Below are 25408 nucleotides of genomic sequence, written 5' to 3'. Positions count from 1 at the left end.
CAAAACAGAAATACACCGCAAATGTAATCATTGACGCACAACTTAAAATTTCCTTTCATCACTGATTGTAAGTACCCCCCCCCTCCCGCCACCAAAAATAAATAAAATAAAAAAATGACGACAAAAGTAATTTTTGACAAACTTTCTCTTTTTTTTCGAATATCTTAAGTATTTGTATATTCATTCTGATTGTCATTTTTTTAAACAAATGTTTTATCAAACAACGGTTTTATTTTCAGTGGACACATTTTTCCAACAAGTGTTTCTGTCCGGATTATATTCGGGGATGCTCACTTGACAAGGACGCTATCATTGATACAAACGTAAAAGGTAATTTATGGGCAAACGGCATGATCCCCTTTTTTTTCTTTTGATAAATATCTCTGCCAATCTGTTCTTTTAACTTTTACTTGTACTTGAGACCACTGCAACGGTTTCGCGTCAAAATTGCAACTGTTCATGTAATAGGAAATGAGTCCGTACGTACGTAAATCTGAAAACATGCATAAACACGAACTGCGAGGGAGCGCCTTAAAGTGAAAATGTCTGAATAAAATTACAAATGAAAATAAAAACGGAAACCAGCGAACCATATTTTCTTAAACTACATGTATTTACATTTTTTGTGCCGTACTTTAAAAAAGTCAAGCGTAATATTCATAGAAAATACCATAACACCCTTGTAGGAGTTTGTCATTACCTTATTCTCACGAATGGTTACAGAATGTACATATTAAACCATTAGAATTCCCTTCATATCAATCAAAATCATTATATGTGTGCGTGTGTTCATCCTAGGCCTGCTAACGGGACCCCACAGTGAATGCCACCCCCTGCCCATCACCAGAATTATCATGCTCCCAAACAAACTCACCTGCTGGGGTACGCTGACCGCCCTCAGGAGGTTCCGTCGACATCCCGCCTGCTCCTCAAGCCTCCGCACGCTGCTCAAAGAGGAAGAGCCACAGTCCAGAACATTCTGTGTGCTTCCTTGCATCCACAGAAGTGTACCATCATCTACTGATCATGGAAGGAGAATGTTCAGCATGTCTGCAGCGGCAATAGTGAACTCAGCCCCAGGGCCCATCAAGCCTTATCTACGCTTAATGAGGCTGGACAAACCAATAGGTGTGTCTATCATCACTCTCTTACTATAATATTAGTACAAAATCAATTATGATTTTCTTATTCTAAGTGTGGATGCAGATCATTTTCTCCTCTTTTTTTTACCTGCCACAATGACAATGGTGACATTTTTATAATTTCTCTCGTATAATATTGCTTAATTGTTGTTACTCTTCATTAGTATACCAAATAAACACTAATTATTGTTTAGTAGGGTTCTTTAATACTCTGAACTATATTTGATTAATTCAATATTTGAGAGCGGTACCAAGCTAAAAATAGAATGACAAACTTACTTATTATGTAATATTTTTTGTGGTAATATACTAAAAGTGGGCGACCTTATTAAGACAGTAAAGAGAGGAAAAGTTCTCGACCAAATAAACAATAATAAGGTTATTTAATGCACGCTCAATTTATTTTACTAATTCAATATATCAGAGAACAATCCTTGCTAAAAAAGTGGCAAACGAAGTTAATATGTAACGAATATTTTGTGGTAATAGACTAAATGTGGACAATGTTATGTACTGAGGTAGTAAAGAGGAAAGGTTCTGCACCAAATAAACCACAATAATAAGGTTATTTATTACACTTTTACTATAAAACATGCTAAAAAATAGATTGACAAACCTAGTTAATATGTGAATATTAATTCATATTTTGTGGTAATTGACCACTAGTGGTCAATCTCACTACTAAGGCAGTAAAGAGAGGAAATGTTCATATAATTGTTGCTGTCCAATGAAAAGTATACAGTGCCACAACACTGAGTTTTTTTTTTGTTTTTTGTTTTTTACATAATCTTAGGAGAAACAAAGTTGCAATTATACATAATTCAAGTTGTATTTTTTTAAGTAAAAATCTTTTTTTTTTCAAAAGAATTTAAAAAAAAATCTCGCCAACACTACCAATTAAGAATCAAAGTTGTATCGCTAGGCATTAGGTAATAATCTTCCACAAATAAAGTTGCAGTTGTGTAATGAAAAATTCTACTCAGATTGATCTGAGGCTGTTTTATGTGTGCGTGTCAGGCACATGGCTGCTGTACCTTCCGTGCACTTGGAGCATTGCTCTGGCCGCAGAGCCCGGCTGCCTTCCGGACTTGGGGATGTTGGCCCTGTTTGGTACAGGTGCCGTGCTGATGCGGGGTGCCGGCTGCACAATCAATGACATGTGGGACAAAGATTTTGACAAGAAGGTACTGTCATGGCCTCGCTTTTCAGTAGATGTCACGTCGCGCGGCGTGCTGATTGGTTTTGCCGTGCAGGTGGGTCGGACGGCCTCACGGCCCATCGCTTGTGGGGACATTTCCCATTTGCAGGCTCTGGTGTTCCTGGGAGGACAGCTTTCACTCGCTCTTGGCGTGCTCCTCTGTCTCAATTATTACAGGTACAAACCAGGATTATAATCATTTAGGATTTTTCACTTAACTGTATCTTGGTCAGGGCAATGTATACAAGTTTTTTTAGATTGATTTGAGCTTTTTGTTCGACCATCCATCTATTTTCTAAAGCAACATGGCTACTGCTAAAAAGAAAGCGAACCGTTTGTTCCTAAGACAGGAGTTGTATCTTCGGCGGTTTGGATTTGCGGCGACAGACGTGGAACAAATAACACCACGCTACAATGACTGTTTAAAGCCTGTTGCAACAAAAAGCTGCAGCACAGCAAGTTGAAGAGGAACCCAGACGAGTATTATTGTGAAATTTCTAGAATTTAGGTAAGAACAGTAAAATAGACTTTAAAACAAACTTTTTTGGGTTTCTTTGATTTCAAGCTTCAAATGCACAAATCTTAACTAAACGGTCTGCCGGTCTGTAAGATGGTATTAAGGGACAAGTAAGGCAGAAGATGCTTATTCACTCAAGAGAGTAAACTACAAGATAAAAGTCATCCCTAAACGCAAAGAGATATTCCTCTGTTCAACTTGCTTATTAGTCAGCAGAGTAGAGGGAATTTACAACAAGAAGGGAGGCACAGACTATAGAATGAACTATGTCTATTGAACTCATCTTCAGGGTCATTTCATTCTAGCTACACGGAGTTTGCACACATGTTAGGTGAAAGGGTCTTTTTAAACAAAACCAGGTGATCAGTGAACTAAGTACTAACTAATACTGATTGAATACTCACTTTCCATTTCAGTATATAAAACATCAAGCTTTGCAAGTGGAGTAAGACCACATCAACCAAGGAACTCCCGCGAAAAAGCAGCTTACTGCAGAGTAGTCATTTACACATGGAAGCATGTATGATAAGAAAGAGCTAGCGGCAGTGGACAGGCTGGTTGACTTTGCCAAAAAGTCAACCAGCCTGTCCACTGTTACCAAAGTTACAATGTTTATGTTTAACAAAGGAAAAAAAAAAATGGTATGTACTTCATCAATCTCGTATAATGTTCTACTACGCTAAATTTGTTTACATTTTGCACTTTTATTATAAGAGGGAGTTCCGTATAATAAATGCTATCTAAAATAAAAGCAAAACTTATTTAGAATCTTCTGTCATGTTTGTTTGGTTTTTTTTAATAACAGGGCAAAAAAATCGGAAATCAAGTTTTTGTTTACCATTTAAATCGATCCAATAATGTAGATAATGAGAACAATTTAGTACCGTTCATTTCAGGCAGTATTTTTCCCTTTTGAAATGCTTTTGTGTTTCTCTTTCGCTACTTTCAGTATTGCTCTGGGTGCCGCCTCCTTGTCTCTTGTGGTCACATATCCCCTGATGAAGAGGATCACTTACTGGCCCCAGCTGGTGCTTGGTAAGGAATGCCCCCCCCCCCCTTCCCGTGGTGGTCCGAGTGTAATTTTGTAATTTTGTTGCTGGTGAGGTCTGACCTTCAACTGGGGGGCGCTGCTGGGTTGGGCCGCAGTCAGAGGCGTCTGCGATTGGTCCGTGTGTCTCCCTCTTTACTTCTCTGGAGTCATGTGGACGCTCATCTATGACACCATTTACGCACATCAGGTGAGGCACTAGAAATAAACATTGGACCAATATATTATACATTCTTCAATGAAACGTGTAAACTCCCGCTTTGGGGAAAAAAAACACCCTTATTTTCACAGGATTGCCAGCTTTTTGGCAGGCAAAAAGAAAAAAATGGAGACATATTTCTGTAAATATATTGTAATTTTCACTTTTTAACTGAAAAAATGGCAGCTTTGTTGTTTTACTTTAAATTTGTTTTCTTGAAAATTAAGGATTTCCATTTATCTTTAAAAAAAACTTGTCACAGGAACTTGGGTCTGATTACATTCTAAACTCTTCTACGTTTTCAAAATTTTTGGCGATAAAACAAGTCTTTATCTTAAAAAGTAGGAGCTTTATATCAAAATGAAGCTTTATTCTCGTTAGTTCGCATATTATGGATAGATGAATTGGAATTTTTCTTTTGATTTTTTCTTTCCTGTGTTAAGCTGTAAAAAACATCATATTACTAATATTATAGAAATGTGGCCATAGATTACAAAAGTCGAAATAGTCCAGTATCTAGTATTTGGACCCATGTGGTTTAGGACAAGGAGGATGACGTCAAAGTGGGCGTCAAGTCGACTGCGCTTCGTTTCGGCGAGCAGACCAAACCTTGGTTGAGTGGCTTTACGGCAGCCATGATGACAGGCTTGGTAATGGCGGGGGTCCATGCAGAGCAGACCATTCCCTACTACGCCGCCCTCATCGCTGTCACCTTTCATCTTACACACCAGGTGAGCATTCAGCCACACGCTGACAAAACTGTTGCGCAACATCAAATCTCCTACAGCGGTACTTTTCTCTCACTTTCAAATCAGTTGATATCTCATTGCGCTAATGCAGCGCAATAAATGCAATATCATGTTTGAAAGGTTATATTGTTTTATTAAAACCATTCTAAGGCAATGTAAACATTTAACTAGTTTTATGTAACGTTTTTATTGTACTGCATCGTATCGGACGTGTGCATGAGAAGGGTGACGCCATTTGGTATGTAGTTTCTATGTGAGCCTTTGGGCGGGATTTGTGTGTCAAGTGCCGAGGCAAAAAGGCCAAAAAAATCGGAAAGCAATTGATGCCGCTCCTCCCAAAAATAAGTTTACAATTGCTGCTAGCTGCCATGAGATGGCAGCAAAGCACTACTTTTGGCTAGGGTCTGACTTAAAGATATTCCCCGGAGTTTTTTAGTTCAAGAGTTCCTTGTTACGTGATGGTGTCAAATGGGCTCGCAATGCGAGGCAAAAAAAAAATAAACAAAGGGATGGCTCGTGATGTAAAAACACAAGTCAGTCTACTTGTTAATCAAGTTATCACTGTGTTTCTTCCGTGAAGATTTTCACTCTGGACGAGGACAAGCCGGAGAACTGCTGGAAAAAGTTTGTCTCCAACAGAAATCTTGGACTCATACTACTTTTAGGAATCATTGCTGGTAACCTGTGTAAAGAAAGATGAGGAACAACCTTATAAGGACTGGAAATTATCATATAGAATTTTATTTTTTTACTTTTTCTGTGCTGTGCAATAGGAAACTAAAATGCATATAGCAAAGTACAAATATTGTACAAATGTACACATATGTATATAATTCATATCCACAGACCAGCTTTTACTTTAATGTTAAAGTTTTCTAATTATTTATCCATTGACAAAAGAAAACCATTTCTCCTGCTGGTCAAAGCTAATGGTTGCACTTGGAACTAGTATCAAATACAGCAGATGGTAAATACTTTCAGCAGCTTCATCTGTTAAATGAAAATAAATGACTGGAGCCACAATTGAGCATTTTTGACCAAAAGGGTTTTTTTTTTTAAAAAAAAAAAAAGATGATCCAAATTACAGAGCGTGATTCATTTTGTTTTTTAAATCTCTTGACAGCACTAATCATGCATTTAGAAAACCAAAAAAATCAATAATTACAAGAATGAAATTACATTTTTTTTTCAGATATAAACAATATTTATTTCAGGAAAATGTTAATGGGGGAATAAATGTTTTATTACTTTTTGTTGAATAATAATAATAATAATTGAATAAGTGATTCTTGTGATCCTGGTTAGAAAAGCTGTTTAGACATAAATCCATAGGAAAATATCAACTTTTACAGGGATAGTGTGTAAGATTTAGACTGTTTTTCATTATGGCCAACAGGAGGTGCTGCATTTACCATTGTCTGTAGCTATAATAAACATGGCCGCCTCCTGAAAAGTGCCACCCCCCATGTAATATCATTTAATGATAACTAGAACTGTGGTTATATTTAAAACATACTGTTGGTCACATTCACGAAATTTACAATCATTTAATTTATTACTTTTTAATGAAAAACCGTCAAAATCTGACACACTGTCCCTTTCAGAAAGAGATTTGACTCGAGTTTCAATCTCGACTAATGTAAACTCTGGTAGGGAAAAACAAAAAAAAATCAAAGATGCTGGAGTCTTTTGTGATGTCATATAATTGTGTTTATGAATGAAAATCATGGTAAAGCTTTTTGTTTTTTAGATAACGTAGTCCAAATTGGGTTCATGAAGAGACGATCTTCAAAGGGAAGTGAGATGAATCGCAATAAACTGTCTTTAAACCTATGACTTTAAACCATTGTCTCACATTCTTTTCAGACATAGGTTGGTAAAACTTTTTTTTTTGTAAGGTTATTTACACGGGGACAGTCAAAGACACCATGTACTGTATATGTAAAAAAGCTCGAGGTGAAAAAATTGCTTTGAATAGCCACCAAAATCTACATTCACATCTCCAGTATTTTGCAGTTACTGGATGTTGAGCCTTTTTTTAATGCCAAAAACCTTTTGATATTTTCAAACAATGTTGGTATAGCTAGTCAAGAGACATGTCTCATCCTGGTCATCAAGCTTTCTAACTGTTGCCCTCTGGTTGGTGCCAGAGCCCAAAAAACACTCAGAGACAGCTTTATCCTCAGAGCTATTATTGTTATGAACAACAACAAAACAAGAACACGCCGTTAATATTTATTTCACATGCACCATTCGGAGAAGAGGTCCCAATTTGGTTGTATAGCATTCAAGGCATTCTATTGTAGAGGCCCAGATACAAAATATTGGTGAATTAATGTTGAAATATGATTTGGCTGAAATATTGACTCAATATTGAGACCTCATGTAGAAATTATACAGGAAGTGCAAGATTGATAAAATGTTGAGTTGCCATTTGCTTTTCAACCATAAATCACAGAAGGTCAATGTTGATTCAACCATTACCTAAAGAAAAGCCGGCATGCATATTTTAGCTGGTTTTTGTATTACATTAACGTAAAGAATAAGAAACTATGTGCACATTGCACATTTTTAATAGAATCAATGTTGCGGAAGCAATATTGATTCAACCATCACGTAAATTAGAATTTACACATGAATTGTACATTAACATAAAACTCTTTTTAAATACTGTAAAAAATATTTCATTAGTTAAATTGAAACTGCTAGTGTCATACAACTTATTTTAATGCATGATTACCATAAATGGAGAACATGTTCATTTCGGTAAAGCTTGATCACAAGCATTTTCTTTTACATGGAGTGACGTTAAAACATTTTTCTAAGAGGAAAACAATTAACGCCAATATCATCCAAAATATTGTGGTGATTGTTTTGATTCTTTCGGAGGGTGAAGTGGGGTCCAAGTGCATGGGAATTTTCGATTTAAAAGATTAAAGTTGGGCGTTTTCGACAATATTCACCAAATTTCACGTTACTCTTTGTGAAACTTCTTCGAGTCGGAAACAGAATCAACAGAGGCGCTTTTTGATAAATCACGTGAGGAGGTTGAGCAGCTGTTTGACGCTGGGCTCGTCGTGACGTCACTCCCCTCTCTGCGCTGTGATTGGCTCGCTCTTGTGCAACTGCGTGCACTTGAGTGCATCTCTGAAGTAGTCCAGTAGAAGCAGCGGCAGCTTTCCTGCGTGGATCGCGTCTGACTCTGCCGGCTTTCGCCAACTTTTTGTTCCAGAACAGAAGATGCAGCGCTGCGCCAAGTCGTGGGGCGTCTTCTCGGCCAAAGCGGCGGGGGTAGCGGCGGCGGCCAACCGGACTTGCGCGGTCGCCGCCGGCCGCCGGAGCTCCGGACCGGGGACGTCTCCGGCAACGCGGGGCGTCCGCACCTCGGCGGCCGCTTGCTCTCGGCGCATCGAGCGGATCCTACCCCGGCACGATGACTTTGCCGAGCGGCACATCGGGCCAGGTGAGCGGGAGAAGCGGGACATGCTGGACGCGCTCGGACTGGAGGTAAAAAAAACAAAAACAAAACAAAGACAGACTACCGTACTTATTGTTCTTGTCCATTCAAACTATTATTGTTTTTTGTTGTTGTTGTTGTTGTTTTTTTTTAATTAGTCCATCGAGCAGCTGATCGAGAACACAGTACCGTCGTCCATCCGTATGATGCAGAGCATGAAGCTGGACGACCCAGTGTGTAAGTTGATGTCTTTATCACGCATTTTCTCCCACATGTTTCCCCTTGGACATACAGTATTCGGAATGTGTTATGATCATAATAGTGATGATGAGGATCGCGGTACAGCGTGTGCAAAGTTTCTCGCCCTGGTCCCAAGTCCAGTTCAATCTGGTTCCAGCGGTCACATTACATCACAGCCGAGGGGGCTCCTAATAAGGTGACAGGGAAGGATGGAATCTGCCCCATTCCCCCCCAAAACACTATGTCCCACATCACATTGATACAAATTGCTACAGTACTTAAAAGAACGGTAATATTTGAGCCCAGTTCAAACCAGTTTTTTTCACAGGGGACCTTGCAGTGAAAAAAAAGCTTTTGCAAAGATGATCATCATAACAATAATGCTGGTTTTGGGTCGTTATTGTAGTTGTAGTTAAAACCTGGTTGTGCCTTTAAAATAATCACAACAAATATTTAAATATGTTCAAAAAATGATCACATTTATGAACAGACGTTTCTTGTAATATTTGAGTTTGCTTAAAATACAAAAACAACAACTAAAATGTTTATATTTATATTCTGCAAATGCAATATCAATCAGAATTCTGTGTTTAAACTAAATTTAGAACACATTGTGAAGAAAATTTTGACTTGACTTCCCCTTTATCGACCACTTTTTGTGACAATCTTTGTCATTTCACCTGAAAGTCATTTTAATATATAGCATATGTATTTACAAAATTACAATAAAAACATCAATATAATATATTTGGATTTCTCCTTGTAGTATTGATAGACTAACAAAAAAATTCACCCACAAAATTGGATCACCAACACCAAGCAATACAGCGAGATTAAAAAAAAAAAACAAATCTATTCTAGGGTCACAATAGACTTCCGAGATGAAAACATGCATGTTAAAATATTTTTCTAAGAAAGAAATATATACTCTTCTGTGACAAAGAACACCAGACCGAAAATAAATCTATCAAAACCTTTACATCATTTAACCTGCAGTGTTAAAAAAATATAACAAATATTTTAGTTTACAACATGAAAATATTTCCTGATGAATGCCATTTTCCTTTAAGGATGTAAAGTACTTGTTTGTTGATGCAGTATTTACGGTAGGTACTTCTACACAGAGGTATTGGGGCATCTCTTGATCAACCTAAACACATGTGAACAATTAAACAAAACTAATGTATTTATTTGAAGCCTGATTGAATTTCATCTAAGTGAGCAAAACCGCAGCCTGCAATCGATCAATAAAAGTCACTAAAGTTACTGCACGTGCACCATTTAACCTTGTAATTGAATGATCAGGAAAGCTCCAATTGCAATAAGACTTTCAAAGGAGCACCTTTAATACCCTTTGTCCTGGAACAAATGATCTCTTATTAATTATTCTACTAATTTTAATCCCTGACATGAAACGTCTGTCGTATCAACATGTTGACATTTACATTTTCATTGTTTTGGCTCGCTCCTTATTTATTCATGAAAACAAGTGGCTTATTGGGAGTTTTCAGTATAATCACCTTTTGTTTGCGCAATTGTGTACTTAATAACTCACCGCTATCCGAGCTTGATGATTTACTGAAGAGTTCGCACGAGTGCTGACACAGGAAGCCATTTTTTTGTTGTATGGACCATAAATACAAAGGTGGGAATGATTAACCAAGTTTGTCAGCGTCACCTGTCGACAAGCGGCGCTCTATTGGTCGGGATCGGGGAGGCTCGATGCTGGCGTTTTCTGCCGCTTCAGCTTTTCGCAGGCTTTGTAAGAAAACGCCAGCAAAGGGGACAGACAACAATGGAGCCCCTGATTGTGTGGCTTTGAATCAGGCTTTTTTTTTTTGGGCCCCCACCCCCACTTCTCCCTGACATTTACAACCTAAATTATAACGTTGGTTCCGTGATTTGCCATTCATTGATTCTCAGCAGTCTGTTTATTGTCCTCATTGAATTTCCCTTCACATTATTTTGTGTTGCCATGTTATTTTAATCTATTTTGGTCCCTACAGAATCAGCCCTTAGATTGTATTAGCAAAGCCGACGTGTCTTATCCAATCAAATTTCAAATTCAGCCTCACAGTCTCAGCGCGTTTCCCCTCGATGTCATCAGCGTTTTTCCGTCCACCGATTGGTCGGTTGACATTTGCACTGAGTTTCATCGTTTAGGCTTGGCCTTTTATTTTTTTTACTCAGAATGATGGGCAAAACTGTTCCCGCTGTCAAAACGCGTCTGTGTGGATCTGCGCGCATGAATTCATGTAATAATCAGCATCCTTGCTGAATTGGATGTAATTTAAGTCATAATTTTAGTTATTGTCTTTGTATCAGATAAATGCAAATGCGGTTGACGTAGGCTTACAGTGTGTGGGATGGTTGTGTCCTGCTCTAAAGTTTGCCTTTTGCAAATTCACTTAGAGTATTCTTGAGTCTTTTAAACTCTATCCTGCTTTTACCAAAAACCCAACCCTATTTTTTTTTTTTTTTAATTTGAAATTTGTTGGCATGTTTTAATGACCTGATCCTAATTTATTTATTCTTTTTTTCCAGGGGAATGGGTGGCATTAAATCATGTAATAAAACTTAATAGTCAAGCCTATGAATTTATTATCTATTATTGATGAATATGTAGCAAAAAAACAAAACAAAAAGTGAAGGTTTACCAAAATGTTCTTCAATTCTGGATTAATGCTGCTGCATTTTTGCACAGTATTGATTTTTTTTTTTATAGTTTAATTTTAGTGATTAATTCGGGTGAGGAGTACTTTTAAATAAAATGGTTAAAAATGGACCAAATCAATACGTGGGTCGGTTTGACCTGACTTTCTAAATGGCTTGTTTTGCAAAAAACAACCCACAAAAATTGTCTGTCAAAGACAATTCCAAAGGAAAAAAAAAAAAAAAAAACAACAACAGAAAGTAGGATCAAAGTGACCCAAACGACACATAAATGGGTTACATTTGACCCAATTGCAAGGCACTGTTAAAATGTCACATTTGTAGTTGTATCGTAGTTGACATGAAATCAACTGCCCGTATCGGCTCTTTTTGGTGCCTTCCCTTTCCCAGTAGTAGTTCAGATGGGGCGCCATTGTCCCATTCCTCGGCGTTGCTAGGCAACCAGTGGAATCTCAGCGGTTGCTTTGGCACAGCTCTTTTTAAATGGGGAGGGGGTGATGGAAGCACGCTGTATGGATCCAGCTCTACTCAGGATGTTTGCAAACTAAATATGTCCTTGTTTTTTCTGTCTCTCTGTCGCCTACGTTTTAATCTGCTTTGGCTTTTATTTTTTTTTTAAGCCCGTTTGTTCCGCAGCTCCCGAGTGCTGCTCATTGGAATAATTTGGCATTAAGCGAGGAATGGTGCGGCGTGATGGCCACGTGGTGACCGGTGATAAACAAGGTGGATTAAACTAGTGAGAGGGAAGGCGGTTTTACAAGTTTCTACTAGAAGGGGTCATTTGAGGTCATTATGGTAAATAGGCTGATGTCATACCACGCCAGCAAGTTGTATTCAAGTCTTCTCTGCTTGCCAATTCAGCAAGCTGCTGGAGTTCTTATTCAGCCCTCCACTACCTTTGTGACCTACAGTATACCATACCATACTGCTTGGTAAACCTAGAGTGATGGTCCCCCACCATTTATGAATCAGAATTTAAATAATATAACTCCCCATTACTCTGAATATAATTGTTAATTACATTGTAGTCTCAGATTTTGATAGCTGTAATAGAATCAATGTCCAGTCGTCCACTGAATAATCTTTTTTTTTTTTTTTTTTGATGGACGTCACTGCAGAAAATCTTTCTTCACACAGAATAGTGTGTTGGAAATGGAAGCAAGGAAGCCTGGATGTTTTGCTTTTAATGTCAATCCAGGTTTGTCTTTTAATGTTGCGTTTTCGAGCGCCATGTGCCAAAGACGGCATTCTCTCACTTGCAAGCCTGTCGCTGCATATTCCACAGAGCAGGTTTTGTGTGTCAGAAACATCGGTTGTGATAAACATTATTTTAAGAAGAACTGTAAAAATGATCATTTTAAAAGCGCATTTGTCCTGGAAGTTGTAGGCTTGTCATTTGGCCCGTTTTGTTAAACAGTGGCTGGGCTTCCTTCTTTATGAGCATGGACTATGACATGACTGAAAGAAGTGGCACAGTATGTGCATAGAAGCACAGGCAGATGGACTTTAGTTTCGAAATGAATCCTCTTTTCTTTGTTTGAATCGGTACAAAATGGCCCATAGAGGTTTACCGGTCTGTAGCTTTGTGGTTGAGAGACACTGTGTTACAACATTTCCAATGGCTGGTTAAAGCTGGGATTACTCCACTTTCTTTTTTTTTTTTTGGCAAAAGGTTGTGAAATGGTGGATCTTATTTTGCGCCGTTTATGTGCTAATTCTGTAGAATCTCTGTGTGAAAGGAGAAACCAAAGCTTCTGCTTAAAGATGGTTTTTGTGCATTTTTTTCTGGGTTGCTGATTTGAACATCATCACAACATGGAAAGGCAGATAAATTTACCAGTTTTGGTAAAGCACCAGATGTATGTACTCAGTCTTGAAAAATAAGCCCCAATACTGACATATTAATATCACGTTATCCTTTTAAGGACGTAACTTTTGTCCAGGTAGGGTCATGTCTGCCATGTCGGAGATATTTAAAGGTAAACAGGGATAACAACAAGCCAATTTCAAATTATGCTCTGCAAAATGGATGATGACTTTGACTAGGGAGGCAAGAAAGGCTGCTCCCCTTAAGTCGTTTCCCTTAACCTTCCTTTGACGGTCCACATTTGTGCCGGGAATGTTCCAGGTGAGAACGAAGTGTTGGAGTCGCTGCAAAAGATCGCAAACAAGAACAAGGTATGGCGGTCCTACATTGGGATGGGCTACTACAACTGCTCCGTGCCACCGCCCATCCAGCGGAACCTCCTGGAGAATGCCGGCTGGTGAGTTGGGGAACTCAAGTAACCTCTGATGAGCCTACGACTGAGCACAAGGTTTCGGTCGTTGGGTTTTATGTTTCCCGGCGACAGAAAGTCGCCCTGTTACTGCACTTTATTGTCACTCGTGACAGTGTGGACCAACGCATATTCAAGCCAAGTCAAATGTATTTCTATAACTCTCATTCAAAACAAGCCTCAAAGGGCCTCATAGGTGAAAGAATCAGTGAACATCACACTCACAATGGTACCCCCTGAACAAATCTCCCAGAATGGCACGGAAAAGCTCACAACCCTGTTCGGGGAAAAATAAGAAACCTTAAGGAGAGACTGCTGCTGGGAGGAGCCCACTTTCGGGCTCAACAGGCAGCAGTAGATAATACATTGCACCACATTAAACAATAAGTGTCCATTACCAAGATGACATGACGCCGGAAGAGGCCTTCAAGTAATATTCTCCTCACAGTCAAGTCTGATCGGTCCATCTCCACAGTGGTGGCCCACCTCAGAACTCATTGCGGCCGGTCGGCGCAGGTCCACGTGGTAGCTTTCAAGGAGTTCATCGTCATCCAGCCCCTTCTCCAGAGGCTAATGATATTCTCTGCTGGGTTTCTTTTATTAATATCAAATGAAATTCGTACTTCAAGTCATTTTAAGAAAGAAACATAGAAGATTTCATCCTACATTTTCTCTCACAATGAAATGATGGTAAAACCCTTTTAAAGATCTTCAATATGAGTACTGTGCTACAAAAAAAACCTCTACATCCCCTCCAATCTACCGTTTTCATTGCACCTCAATATTTCTCACCTTCAGGGTGACTCAGTACACACCCTACCAGCCCGAGGTGTCCCAAGGCCGCCTGGAATCTCTCCTCAACTACCAGACCATGATTTGCGACATCACAGGTTTGCCCATGGCCAACGCATCGCTGCTAGACGAGGGCACGGCCGCCGCTGAGGCCATGCAGCTATGCCACAGGTAAGAAGAAAACGCCATCGTCTGTGTCCAGAATCTGTGTAACTGCCCTGGGTTTCCTCGCAATCTTCCTCAGGCAGAACAAAAGAAGAATCTTCTACATCGATCCTCGCTGTCACCCTCAGACCATTGCAGTGGTGCAGACCAGAGCCAAGTAGGAGCCAACTCAAATGACAGTCAACTGTCCTGGATGGTGTATCCAACATTGACACCTCGTTTGACTCTGATGTTCCAGCTATATTGGCGTGAGGACGGTGCTGAAGCTACCTCATGAGATGGACTTCAGCAAGAAAGACATTAGTGGCGTTCTCTTCCAGTACCCTGACACTGATGGCAGAGTGGAGGACTTTACGGCGCTCGTGGACCGGGCGCATAAGGGAGGGGTAAGACCATGCAAATTTCAATAAAATTGCGTGTACGGGTCGCCGATACGTCTACCCTGTAGGTGAGAGGTCCTGGTTGTGAATTTCTGACTTGAATTTGAATATTTTCTCTTCTTGCACAAGTTTCCTTCAGCTACTCTGGCTACTTACCGTTTTAGGTTCTCCGAAGGCTGAAGTGTAAACTGGATGTCTCCTCATTGAAAAATGTATTTTTGTTTTCTAGGCTCTGGCTTGCTGTGCAACAGATCTCCTGGCTCTGTGCGTGCTGCGTCCCCCTGGCGAGTTTGGTGTGGACATTGCACTGGGAAGCTCCCAGAGGTTTGGGGTTCCTCTGTGCTACGGGGGTCCCCATGCTGCCTTCTTCTCTGTCAAAGAGAACCTGGTCCGAATGATGCCCGGCAGGATGGTTGGAGTTACCAGGTAGGACGACAGGGCTCACCTTTTGTGAATTTCATTAAAGGGCCCATATCCTGATATTTTAAATTTTCCACGGTTAAATATATGCATATACATGACATTTGGTGGTTTAATTTCTTATAGAACAAGAATGAGGTTTTTTTTCTTTTTTTTGTAGCAACATTTCTAACCAGAAAGAACCACATACTGCTGCCACACCCCTTTCATAACGTTGTTCAAAAGCAGACTGGCCACAACAAAAAAAGCATCGTAGCGATTAGTAATGAGAGTCGGAGGTGGAGTGAATAAAGAAGCCAAAAGCAGGCGTTTTCCTTACATTGAAATGAAATGGAATTGCCAACAAAGCAAAAACACATGTCAAGACATTCATTACCAGCCTATTTTAGACCCTCCTCAAGCCTTACTCAAAAAAAGAAAAATATCCAAACAGAGACCTGGTTTTGAATGTCTGGACTACTAAAAACTGAATGAGTTATCGTCTTCCTGCATGTTTATCTGCTTGTGCTGGGAGTGCAGAATAGGCAAGGACTTCTGAGAAACGTACCAGTGAAGGAAAATAACACATTGCGGGTGTTTAGGGTGTGAAATTAGCATTCTAACTTCTTTAAATTCTCCAAAAAGTTTAATCTATATGATACAAGCTCTTTAAGAAATTCAGAGATTTCACCCACAATCGTACGTAGGTGTTGATGTTTACGGTTGTTGTTTTAGGGATGCCGCAGGGAAGGAAGTGTTTCGGCTTGCGCTGCAGACCAGGGAACAGCACATCCGCAGAGACAAAGCCACTAGCAACATCTGCACAGCTCAGGTAGGACTTCAGAACCCTAACGCCTCATGGGAATGTCTCATGGTTTCCTAATTGTGCTCATCTCCCAACAATCAGGCTTTGCTAGCCAACATGGCCGCCATGTTCGCACTCTACCACGGCCCACAGGGACTCAAACACATCGCCGAGAGGACCCACAATGCCACTCTTATTCTTGCAGAAGGTAAAGTCCTTGCACCATCTAAGCGAGAACTCAATGAGTAAGTCATGGTATGGTCCAGGTCTGAATCGAGCGGGACATCGGCTGCACAGTGATATGTTTTTCGACACGCTGAAGATCACCTGCGGCGTGGCGGCCAAGGACATTCTGGAGAGAGCTGCGCAGAGGAATATAAATCTCAGGGTCTACGCTGACGGAGTGGTGAAGATTTTTTTCTACTTTGACTATTTTTTTTCCTGGGTTGCTGTTCTGTCTGATAGATACTAACACTTGTTATTGTCTCCTTTTTTTTTTTTCTTTTGTCTGTTGGAGTTGGGCGTATCGCTGGATGAGACGGTGACCGAAAGAGACCTGGATGACTTGCTCTGGGTCTTCGGCTGTGAATCCTCTGCCGTATGTTGAAGCCAACGCTTTTCTTTTTAGCTGTTTTTTTTTCTTTTTTGCTTTGATCTGATTTTCTTTTTAGGAGCTCATTGCTGAGAAGATGGGCGAGCGGATGAAGGGCATCATGGGAAGTCCTTTCAAGAGGACAAGCAAGTACCTGGCGCACCAGGTCTTCAACAGGTATTCAGCTAATTGTGGCAAACCAGCATTCCGTGCTAGCCTTGGGATTTGTTAGCTAACACATTTTGTTTGCCGCTACGGTCAATGTTTGCTAGGTTTTGAGTAACTTTTGGTAACAGGTAGTTTTTGATTTGTTGTTGTTTTTTAACTATTACATGTGAATTGGAGCTATGATATGACAACAAAGTTGTCTTACAACATGGTTTGTTCCTCTTGACTGACACCTGCTAACCTTTATCTGTGGGGGCATCATTTCTTAGCTGTTCATGGAGTCAAATTTGTTTTAGTCTCGTTATGAACTAGTATTTCATGCAAACTATTACTTGATAGCATACATGGAGATTTACCAAGATTTGACACAATGATGCTATAATGGTTTTGGCCACCAAAAAGTTCCATCAATTTCGTCCCCCCAAAACATTTAGTAGCTTTTTTTTTTGTGTTTATGGCACATCTTGAACTAGCATTCATTGCTAACCTGAACGTATACGTGATTTAACAAGCTTTCTCGTGCGTCTTCATGGGTTCGAAGTTAACATTGTGAGGTAAAGTGAACTTTAATCAGAGTCGTTCTGTTAGCTTTCAGCAGCTCGGCCACTGAATTATTCCTGACTTTAAGGGTTCGTTTGCAACTTTTATCTTTAGTGGGGCCATAAATAATCCAGTCTTGGCCTCTAATATCTTTGAGTAACTTGGTTGTAACATAGTATCGTGCCTTGTCAGCCTTTTTAACCATTGTTAGCATTTAGCATGTCACTAACCTTCCTGCTTTGGAATCTTAATAGTTACCACTCCGAGACAAACATTGTGCGCTACATGAAGCGCTTGGAGAATAAAGACATCTCCTTGGTGCACAGCATGATCCCACTGGTGAGAAATCAGCGCAAGACTGCTTTGCGCAAAACTAATAAAAAAAATACAAAATAATAATAATAATAATGGGGACTCTTCAGGGCTCTTGCACCATGAAGCTGAACAGCTCCTCGGAGCTCATGGTGAGTCACTTTACTGGAACCAAATTCTAGCATATGTTTTTCAAAGTTAAACTATTTCTTTCCGCCAATTAAAATGGAATCTTTGTTTTAGCCAATCACCTGGAGGGAGTTTGCCAACATTCACCCGTTCGTGCCTCTGGAGCAGGCCGAGGGCTACCAGAAGCTCTTCAGGCAGCTGGAGAAGGACCTCTGTGAGGTGACGGGTTATGACAAGATCTCCTTCCAACCAAACAGGTGATCCCAGGACAAAATGTGGTCCAAGTCAAATGAATCCTCTGCCCACTGCGCTGCATCATACTTATAGTTGTCCATTCCTTCTTGTGCGGGACACAAATTGACCAGTATTTGTTTGTTATTCTAATTAACTGATTTAAAGCAATCAGAATAATTAATATGGGTATTATATCAATAAATTAGTCAAAATAGAAAGAAATACGCATCAGAGACCCTTGTGAATGCTTGCCATACGTGTTTGTGAATTATGCAAGCCTGTATGACAAATACTATCTCTTGTAAGTTCAGAACAGGATGTGTCTTCTGAATGGGAATTGTGTATTTAGTGCCACGTGTTTGCCGGTTTGTCAATTTCCACCCGATTAAGTTGTGTTTGCTTTGTGTTGTAGTGGCGCTCAGGGCGAATATGCCGGGCTGGCAGCTATTAAGGCCTACCTCAACTCAAAGGGGGAGAGCTCGAGAAGCGTAAGTCAAGTGCAAAAAATTATTATGCTTGCGCAAATGTTTGTACAGTATTACGACTTGATTCTCGTAACTACTGTGACTTTATTCCATGACTATATTCCAACTGCAACTTTAATCTTGTAACGACTACACTGTTTTAATGTAGCATACCACTTTTTTCATAGCTACATTAACACGATCCTTGAACTGTTTACTACTTTGTTGTTTTACTTACTGCCTGTATTTTCTTGTGTCATGATACCATTTTTTTCTTAACTACTACAACTTCTTTGAACATAAAGAAGAGTGTTATCCTTTGGGTGACTTTTTTTTTTTTTTGTCATTTCTGTTTGTGAGTATGTGAGAAGCGTAATCTTTATCGCGCACATCTGTTGTCCACACACAATGTGCCCACAACGGGTCACGGTGACATCACAGTTCAACGCGATCGCTGATTGGCCACCACTGACGCAGATAAGACGTTCCTTGAGATTAAAGAACGGCTGACTGGACGTTTTGCACCTGTACTCTAATGCTTTTCCCTTTTTTTTTTTTTTTTTTTTTTTTTTAATGGTCTATGAATGGGCGTCTTAGATAGGGGGCCGGTCTTGAAAAAGTCAAAGTCCAAATTGACATGATTCCATATTTGGGGTTTATGTTTTGCCGAGGCCGCATGTGTGTTTGTGGACGTTGCCCAACCCTCAGGTCTAAGTGCCCCGGCTCTCTTGTGCAATGTCATGAGTGTCACCCTAATAAGGCAGCAGATCAATTAGTGACCAGCAGGACACTTACACATTCAGGTCAACAAAAAACATTGTGGCTAACTGACGACGCAACTTTGATGCTGCAATCCATGAAATAAATAAGCCCTTTATAAAATGTTAATATACATTTCAGACTTTGTACTGCAAAGAAATGTACTGTATTGTGTAAACATTTTTTTACACTTTATTCCAAGTTCAATTTGTGACAAGTTTTCACACAAGTATTTTACAGTAAAATACTTTGGTGTGACAACACGTCTCGTTTAATGTATATACAGTACTGTAATTTAGAATACATACATGAATACATATATGAATTTACACAATAGGGATTAAGATTTTTTAAATCTGAAAAATACTTTAAATTATTCCATTTGTTCATTGTTTTTCATCAAAAATATCAAGAATCAATTATTATGATTCACTATTATTACATTAGCTTAAAGTCTATACCAATCAAGTGTGAATTGGCTGAATTAGATTCATATCATTTATAATATATGATATAGTATGCGAAATGCAAATAACATTTATTTGCTCGTGTATGATTGCATTATTATATTTACGTTTTTATTCATATTATGTGTTTATTATTTCATTGATTTTGTTAATATTTTTATTTATTACTTCCACATTGTTGTAATATCAGTATATGGATGTGTACATTTAAAGAAATGCAAGAAATGTCTGTGTATGTGTCACAGGTGTGTTTAATCCCCAAGTCTGCGCACGGCACAAACCCGGCCAGCGCTCAGATGGCGGGCATGAAGGTGCAGGTTGTGGAGGTGGACAAAGATGGCAACATTGACCTGGCCCATCTCAATGCCCTGGTACAACACCTTTTTCATGTTCACTTTTTTAAATGTATAGTTCTACGTTTTTGGATTAGAGTTGAAAGAAACATTTATTTAAAAAAAATGCCTGGCGAGGATAAGCGGCTACGGATAATGGACGGGTTGATGCATAATGTCTTTCACAATTTCTCTACTAAAGTTTGTATTTGCATTATTGACTTAAATTAGTTTTTAGTTTAGTTTGTTTACCGATTTTTTCCCCTACTTTTTTTTAAATCGCGCACTTTTAAAGTGATCCCTGTCTTTTTCTAGAAAATCTAGCTAATCTTGTGGTAGGTATCTTTGTACAAAAGAAGTATGTTTAAGTGAGCCGAGAAGCTTCTCGAGGTCAAAAGGCTTTCTAAAAGAAATGAAGTGCTTTACTGCCATCTTGTGGCAACTTGATAGTAATAATAGGTAATGCTACTCCATAGCACGTTCATGTGATTTCAAAAAAGGAAATCATTCATATTGAATCAAATGGTTTCTTAAAAAAATGTTTTCCTTGTATCACAAATCCATCCTGATTCGTCTTAATTTACCAAATGAGATTTTTATTATTTTCTTTAAACGTGATGGAGTTCTAAGTTTGAATTTTCACTTTTAACACATTTGCTCTTGGTTTATTTTCTTAATAATAATTCACTTAAAATGACTAAAAGTGTTTAATTAATTGGTTGGTTGTAGTTCTGAATTTAGATTTATTTTAAGGCTTAATGTCCCCAATTTTTCCTTTATTTTTCTCCATAAAGACCCAATATCAACCCAAATATAAAATTGTAATTACTTAACAATTGTAAGTACATTGATTATAAGGCTTTAAAATAAATAAAATTGATAAAGAATGTCCGATATCTTTTAGGTGGACAAGCACAAGGGCAACCTGGCGGCCATGATGATCACGTACCCGTCCACATTTGGTGTGTTTGAGGAGCAAATCCAGGACGTGTGCGAACTCATCCACGGTGCCGGCGGCCAGGTGTACCTGGACGGCGCCAACATGAACGCCCAGGTACATACTGATAATAGATGCATTCATTGGTTACTTGAAAAGCATCCCAGAATGCTCGGCAAAAAAATGAAACCGGGACAAAGAGAGGCAGCAACTATGACAAGTAGTAAATTGAACCAATCCAGTTTATTCAACAAAATCAGCATCGCTGTGGTAGTTATGACCCAAAGAAAGGGATCTTTGAACACAAATGGTGAAGCAACAAAGGTAGACAGACAATATAATAATACTCATAAATGTATTGTTGGGCCCCCCCAATTGATTGTCTGTTAGATTTAATCGACCGATACTAGCAAAATAGCTCAAACCTTATAACGTAAGGCAAAGATTACGATTTTATCCCCCTACAAAATAGGGGGGGGAAATCTGCCTGCTTTTCTGTTAAAAGCTAAGAAGTTATTTTTGGAATTTACTATATTCATTATCACCATTTTGTTGAATGAATCAGCTGATTGGATTTTATTAAGCCAATCGTGTGACTTGGCCACAGCCTCAAATCAGTTGGGAGTAAATACATTTTTCATCTTTTGAAAAACCAAACAAACACCAGCCAACTCTACTTGGGCCCAAGCAATTTGAGAAATGCCTCCATTTTGTATCTGGCATGAGCAAAAGTAGCACGAGTGCGTTGCAGGTGGGCTTGTGTCGTCCTGGCGACTACGGCTCCGACGTGTCGCACCTCAACCTGCACAAGACCTTCTGCATTCCGCACGGCGGCGGAGGACCCGGCATGGGACCCATTGGAGTGTAAGTACCAATAGTTCTGGTGGTAGTCGCCTATGGTAAACCTAAAAAAAAAAATCCCTCCCTCCAGTAGTTGCGCCTCTCTGGTAATGCTAAGATGTTCAACTAAAATCCCACAAAAATGCGATAGTAGTGCTCACCTTAGCATGCCGCTATTTCCTTTTGGAGCAGGAAAGCCCACCTGGCGCCGTTCCTGCCCAGCCACCCGGTGGTCTCCATGCGTTCGATCAACAGCGGCAGCTCGCTGGGCACCATCAGCGCCGCGCCGTGGGGATCCAGCGCCATTTTGCCCATCTCCTGGGCCTACATCAAGGTCAGCGTTCCCAAAGCTAGCAAGTGTCAGTCATACCATACTGATAGGATTTTTTTTTTTTTTTATGACAGATGATGGGTGCCAAGGGTCTGCTTCATGCTACAGAGATAGCCATTCTCAACGCCAACTATATGGCCAAGAGGCTGGAGGGCCACTACAAGATCCTCTACAGAGGAGCCAAAGGTACCTTCAGGTGTAAAATATAAATACCGTCAGTTTCGGACTATAAACTGGCACTTTTTTCTCAAGCTTTGAACCCTGCGGAGTCCAGTGCTGTGTATCTGCAGTTTTTTTTCTTTATTTACTCGCCACAGGGGGTAATAACCTCCGAAACAAAAGGAGACAGAATAAGACACTATCAAAAAAATGGATTTTCAACTGTAATTTTGCTCGCCAGCAGGGGGCACTCTCCACTGTTAAACGCAAGCGGACACGTCGCTGTTGTGCGAGTGTAATATTCTAACAATCCAAGTGTGTCGGTGTTATGTCGAACTATGATTGTCCTATTTATAAATGTGATCTTGCTGTAAGCGGGCAGATCAGGGAAAAAAGGTTTTAAATCAAAACAAAAATGTCCATTCACCATCTTTCTGCGAAATATCTGATGCTATGAATGGCGGACTATAGTTTAATGCGGTGTATATATTACAAAATAAGATTTTCCGTTAAGATGATTGTAAATTATAAACCCTCGTGCCTTATATTGTCACATTTACGATCCAATTGATTTAATATTGGTTAGAAATAATGTTATTTTTATTTTTGCAGTTAAATTTGTAAATCTACTTAATTGAAGGTGATATTTTTGCTCACTTTAAAGCATTTTGGTAGTAGTAATAATTGACTAAATGTATTGCAATTCATTAGCGAGATTCTATTTTTTATAAAGACACACAATACATTGAAAAGGATTCAATTACGAGTAAGTTTTGTTTGGTTTGCCATGTAAAAGTTACAAAATGGAACAGATAAATCTATTTGTGCGCTTGTGCGTGTGCGAGCAGGCTTTGTGGCCCACGAGTTCATTTTGGACGTGAGGCCCTTCAAGAAATCGGCCAACGTGGAAGCCGTGGACGTGGCCAAGAGGCTCCAAGATTACGGTCAGTTTGCATCTTATGCTTTACATTTGAGTGTTTTTGTTTGTATTAGGAATTTTTTTCATTTCAAAGATTCATTTCAGTATTGAAATATAATAGCAATTAAATATATGAAATATAAAAAGAGCAAATGAAGAATTAAAATGGTTATGGAATCTAAACGTAGTGATGTTTTGAGATATGAATTTAACAATTGGTCGCTATATGCATAAAACCCACGCATATACAGTAAATCCAGATTAGCATTTTTTTTCTACTTTTGTACAGTTAACTTTTTTGGTTGGACTCTTATTTTACTGTTGACCACTAGATCACGGCTAAGTGGAGTTTGTCATGGAGAAAGTTTGAAAAAACAATAAAAACAGTTACTTAAACTTTGTACGTCTTTCCAATTGAAAGATTTCTAATCAAGTAAACAGCATTTTTGCGATTTGGATGACTCGACATTGACAGAAGACTATGCTGTTTTTTTTTTTTTTTTTTTGCTTTTCTAGGGTTTCATGCGCCCACCATGTCGTGGCCCGTTTCGGGTACGCTGATGATCGAGCCGACCGAGTCGGAAGACAAAGCGGAGATGGACCGCTTCTGCGACGCCCTGCTGGGCATCCGGCAGGAGATCGCAGACATCGAGGAGGGCAGGATGGACTCTCGCGTCAACCCGCTCAAGGTTGCTGCCAACACACACACACACCCCAAAAAAAAAAAAAAAAAATCACCCTACCGCGTCCTCCCCTTGAATTTTGTTCGTCTTCCAGATGGCGCCCCACTCGTTGGCCTGCATCTCGTCCTCCACCTGGGACAGACCTTACTCCAGAGAGTTTGCCGCCTTCCCCTTGGTCAGTCTGCAATTCAAGTGCAACCAGTTAAATATTTATCATCGATGTCTTTAAAATAACTTGCGTTAAAAATTGTTGATAAACTAAGAAATGAGAATTCTAGCTTATTTACAACTGGACCATTCAATGCACCGTTCATATGTTAGCTTGTTTTTCCCCGCTTTTTTCTGGCGGGGGGGGGGGTCTCAACGCGGGGGCCAATCACATCATTTTAAAATCTTTGCAGATTTGTTTTTGTGCAATGAAACAAATGCTAAATTACAAGGTATTGTACAAAAGACAATATTCTATCTGCAATTTATATTCATACCGTTTCGAGAAGAGGTCATTTCTCAAACGGATTTATCAACTTTCTCTCCCCCCCACAGCCTTTCATTCGACCAGAGACAAAATTCTGGCCAACCATCTCGCGGATCGACGACATATACGGTGACCAGCACCTGGTGTGCACCTGCCCCCCCATGGAGGTCTACGAGTCCCCCTACGAAGAGAACAGGGCCTCCTCGTAGGGCTGTTCTCTCCTGTTGGCTCGGTCCCCGTAACCAAGTTTGTGGGGCACTGCTGTGCGATTCCCACAAAAAAAAAGGAACTGTTGGGAAAAGGCCACCAATGATCATAGTCATTTCCTTTTCTTGTCTTCTTTTTCCATGGATTTTGTCAGGGACTGAGCCTTCGTGATTTTATGATTTTATACATATCAGAGTTGTTTCCAACTCCCCCAATGGACCAAAGGTGCAACGTTTTGATTTTTTTTTTTCCTTAAAAAATAATTGCACCATGGCAAAACTTTACAATATTTCTTAAAAATAAGAAAAAAAAATCCTCGTGCCTCGATGGTTGCTGCCTTTATGTTCCCTGTTTTTCTAAAATAACATGCTCCTGTAGTCTTCTTCGTGTTATTGTGCGGTATGTTGATTTGAAAAGTTTATTTTTTCTCCCGCCTTGTTTTCTCTTGTGGACTATTTTTTTTCTTTTCTTTCATATTTACTGCTCAGAATGACAGTCTCCTTTTAGACGTATTTTTAACTGGACTCAGCAACGTGCTTGTTTGCTTTCTAACATTTTTTTTTTTTGCTAAGAAAACCAAATAATTAAACAAGACCCATGTTTAACATCTGTTTGTTATTTTATGTAGTTTAGATGTGCCTTGACATAAGAGTGATCCACAGCATTCGCCAATGGGGTACGCCATTGGTACACACATTTCCGTAGCAGTGTTGTTCATTTCTTAACACAAGCCGTGCAGCGAAACTTGAAAAGGCCATCACAGGATTATTTTTCTTTAAGCGACAAATGAGCTTCTCGAAGACCTTGTGGAGTGTCCCTC

The 25408-nt window shown here is 39.6% G+C and overlaps 2 protein-coding genes across 2 annotated transcripts; both read left to right on the top strand.

The window, feature by feature from the left end:
- Positions 1-247: 247 nt before the first annotated feature.
- On the top strand, positions 248-6686 carry coq2 (coenzyme Q2 4-hydroxybenzoate polyprenyltransferase). Its single transcript, XM_088420538.1, has 8 exons — positions 248-330; positions 799-1128; positions 2160-2326; positions 2396-2517; positions 3807-3892; positions 3962-4095; positions 4647-4835; positions 5434-6686. Exons 2-8 carry the CDS (start codon positions 855-857, stop codon positions 5551-5553), a joined length of 1092 nt encoding a protein of 363 aa, XP_088276664.1. The 5' UTR covers positions 248-330; positions 799-854; the 3' UTR covers positions 5554-6686.
- A 1313-nt stretch (positions 6687-7999) lies between these two features.
- On the top strand, positions 8000-25193 carry gldc (glycine dehydrogenase (decarboxylating)). Its single transcript, XM_088424455.1, has 25 exons — positions 8000-8360; positions 8469-8547; positions 13352-13487; positions 14298-14462; positions 14536-14613; positions 14695-14842; positions 15066-15262; positions 15971-16067; positions 16143-16248; positions 16307-16446; positions 16558-16638; positions 16712-16809; positions 17595-17679; positions 17763-17804; positions 17896-18038; positions 18428-18503; positions 19951-20076; positions 20942-21091; positions 21726-21838; positions 22007-22148; positions 22220-22331; positions 23153-23248; positions 23740-23912; positions 24001-24081; positions 24450-25193. The coding sequence occupies exons 1-25, from the start codon at positions 8094-8096 to the stop codon at positions 24588-24590; spliced, it is 3072 nt and encodes a 1023-aa protein (XP_088280581.1). The 5' UTR covers positions 8000-8093; the 3' UTR covers positions 24591-25193.
- The last annotated feature ends 215 nt before the right edge of the window (positions 25194-25408 follow it).

This window comes from Hippichthys cyanospilos, chromosome 1 (genome assembly GCF_059441005.1).
Source record: "Hippichthys cyanospilos isolate Australia breed blue-spotted pipefish chromosome 1, RoL_Hcya_1.0, whole genome shotgun sequence".
NCBI classification, from domain to species: Eukaryota; Metazoa; Chordata; class Actinopteri; order Syngnathiformes; family Syngnathidae; genus Hippichthys; species Hippichthys cyanospilos.
Note: the sequence above shows the minus strand (reverse complement) of the source record. Positions and strands in the feature narration are given on the sequence as shown.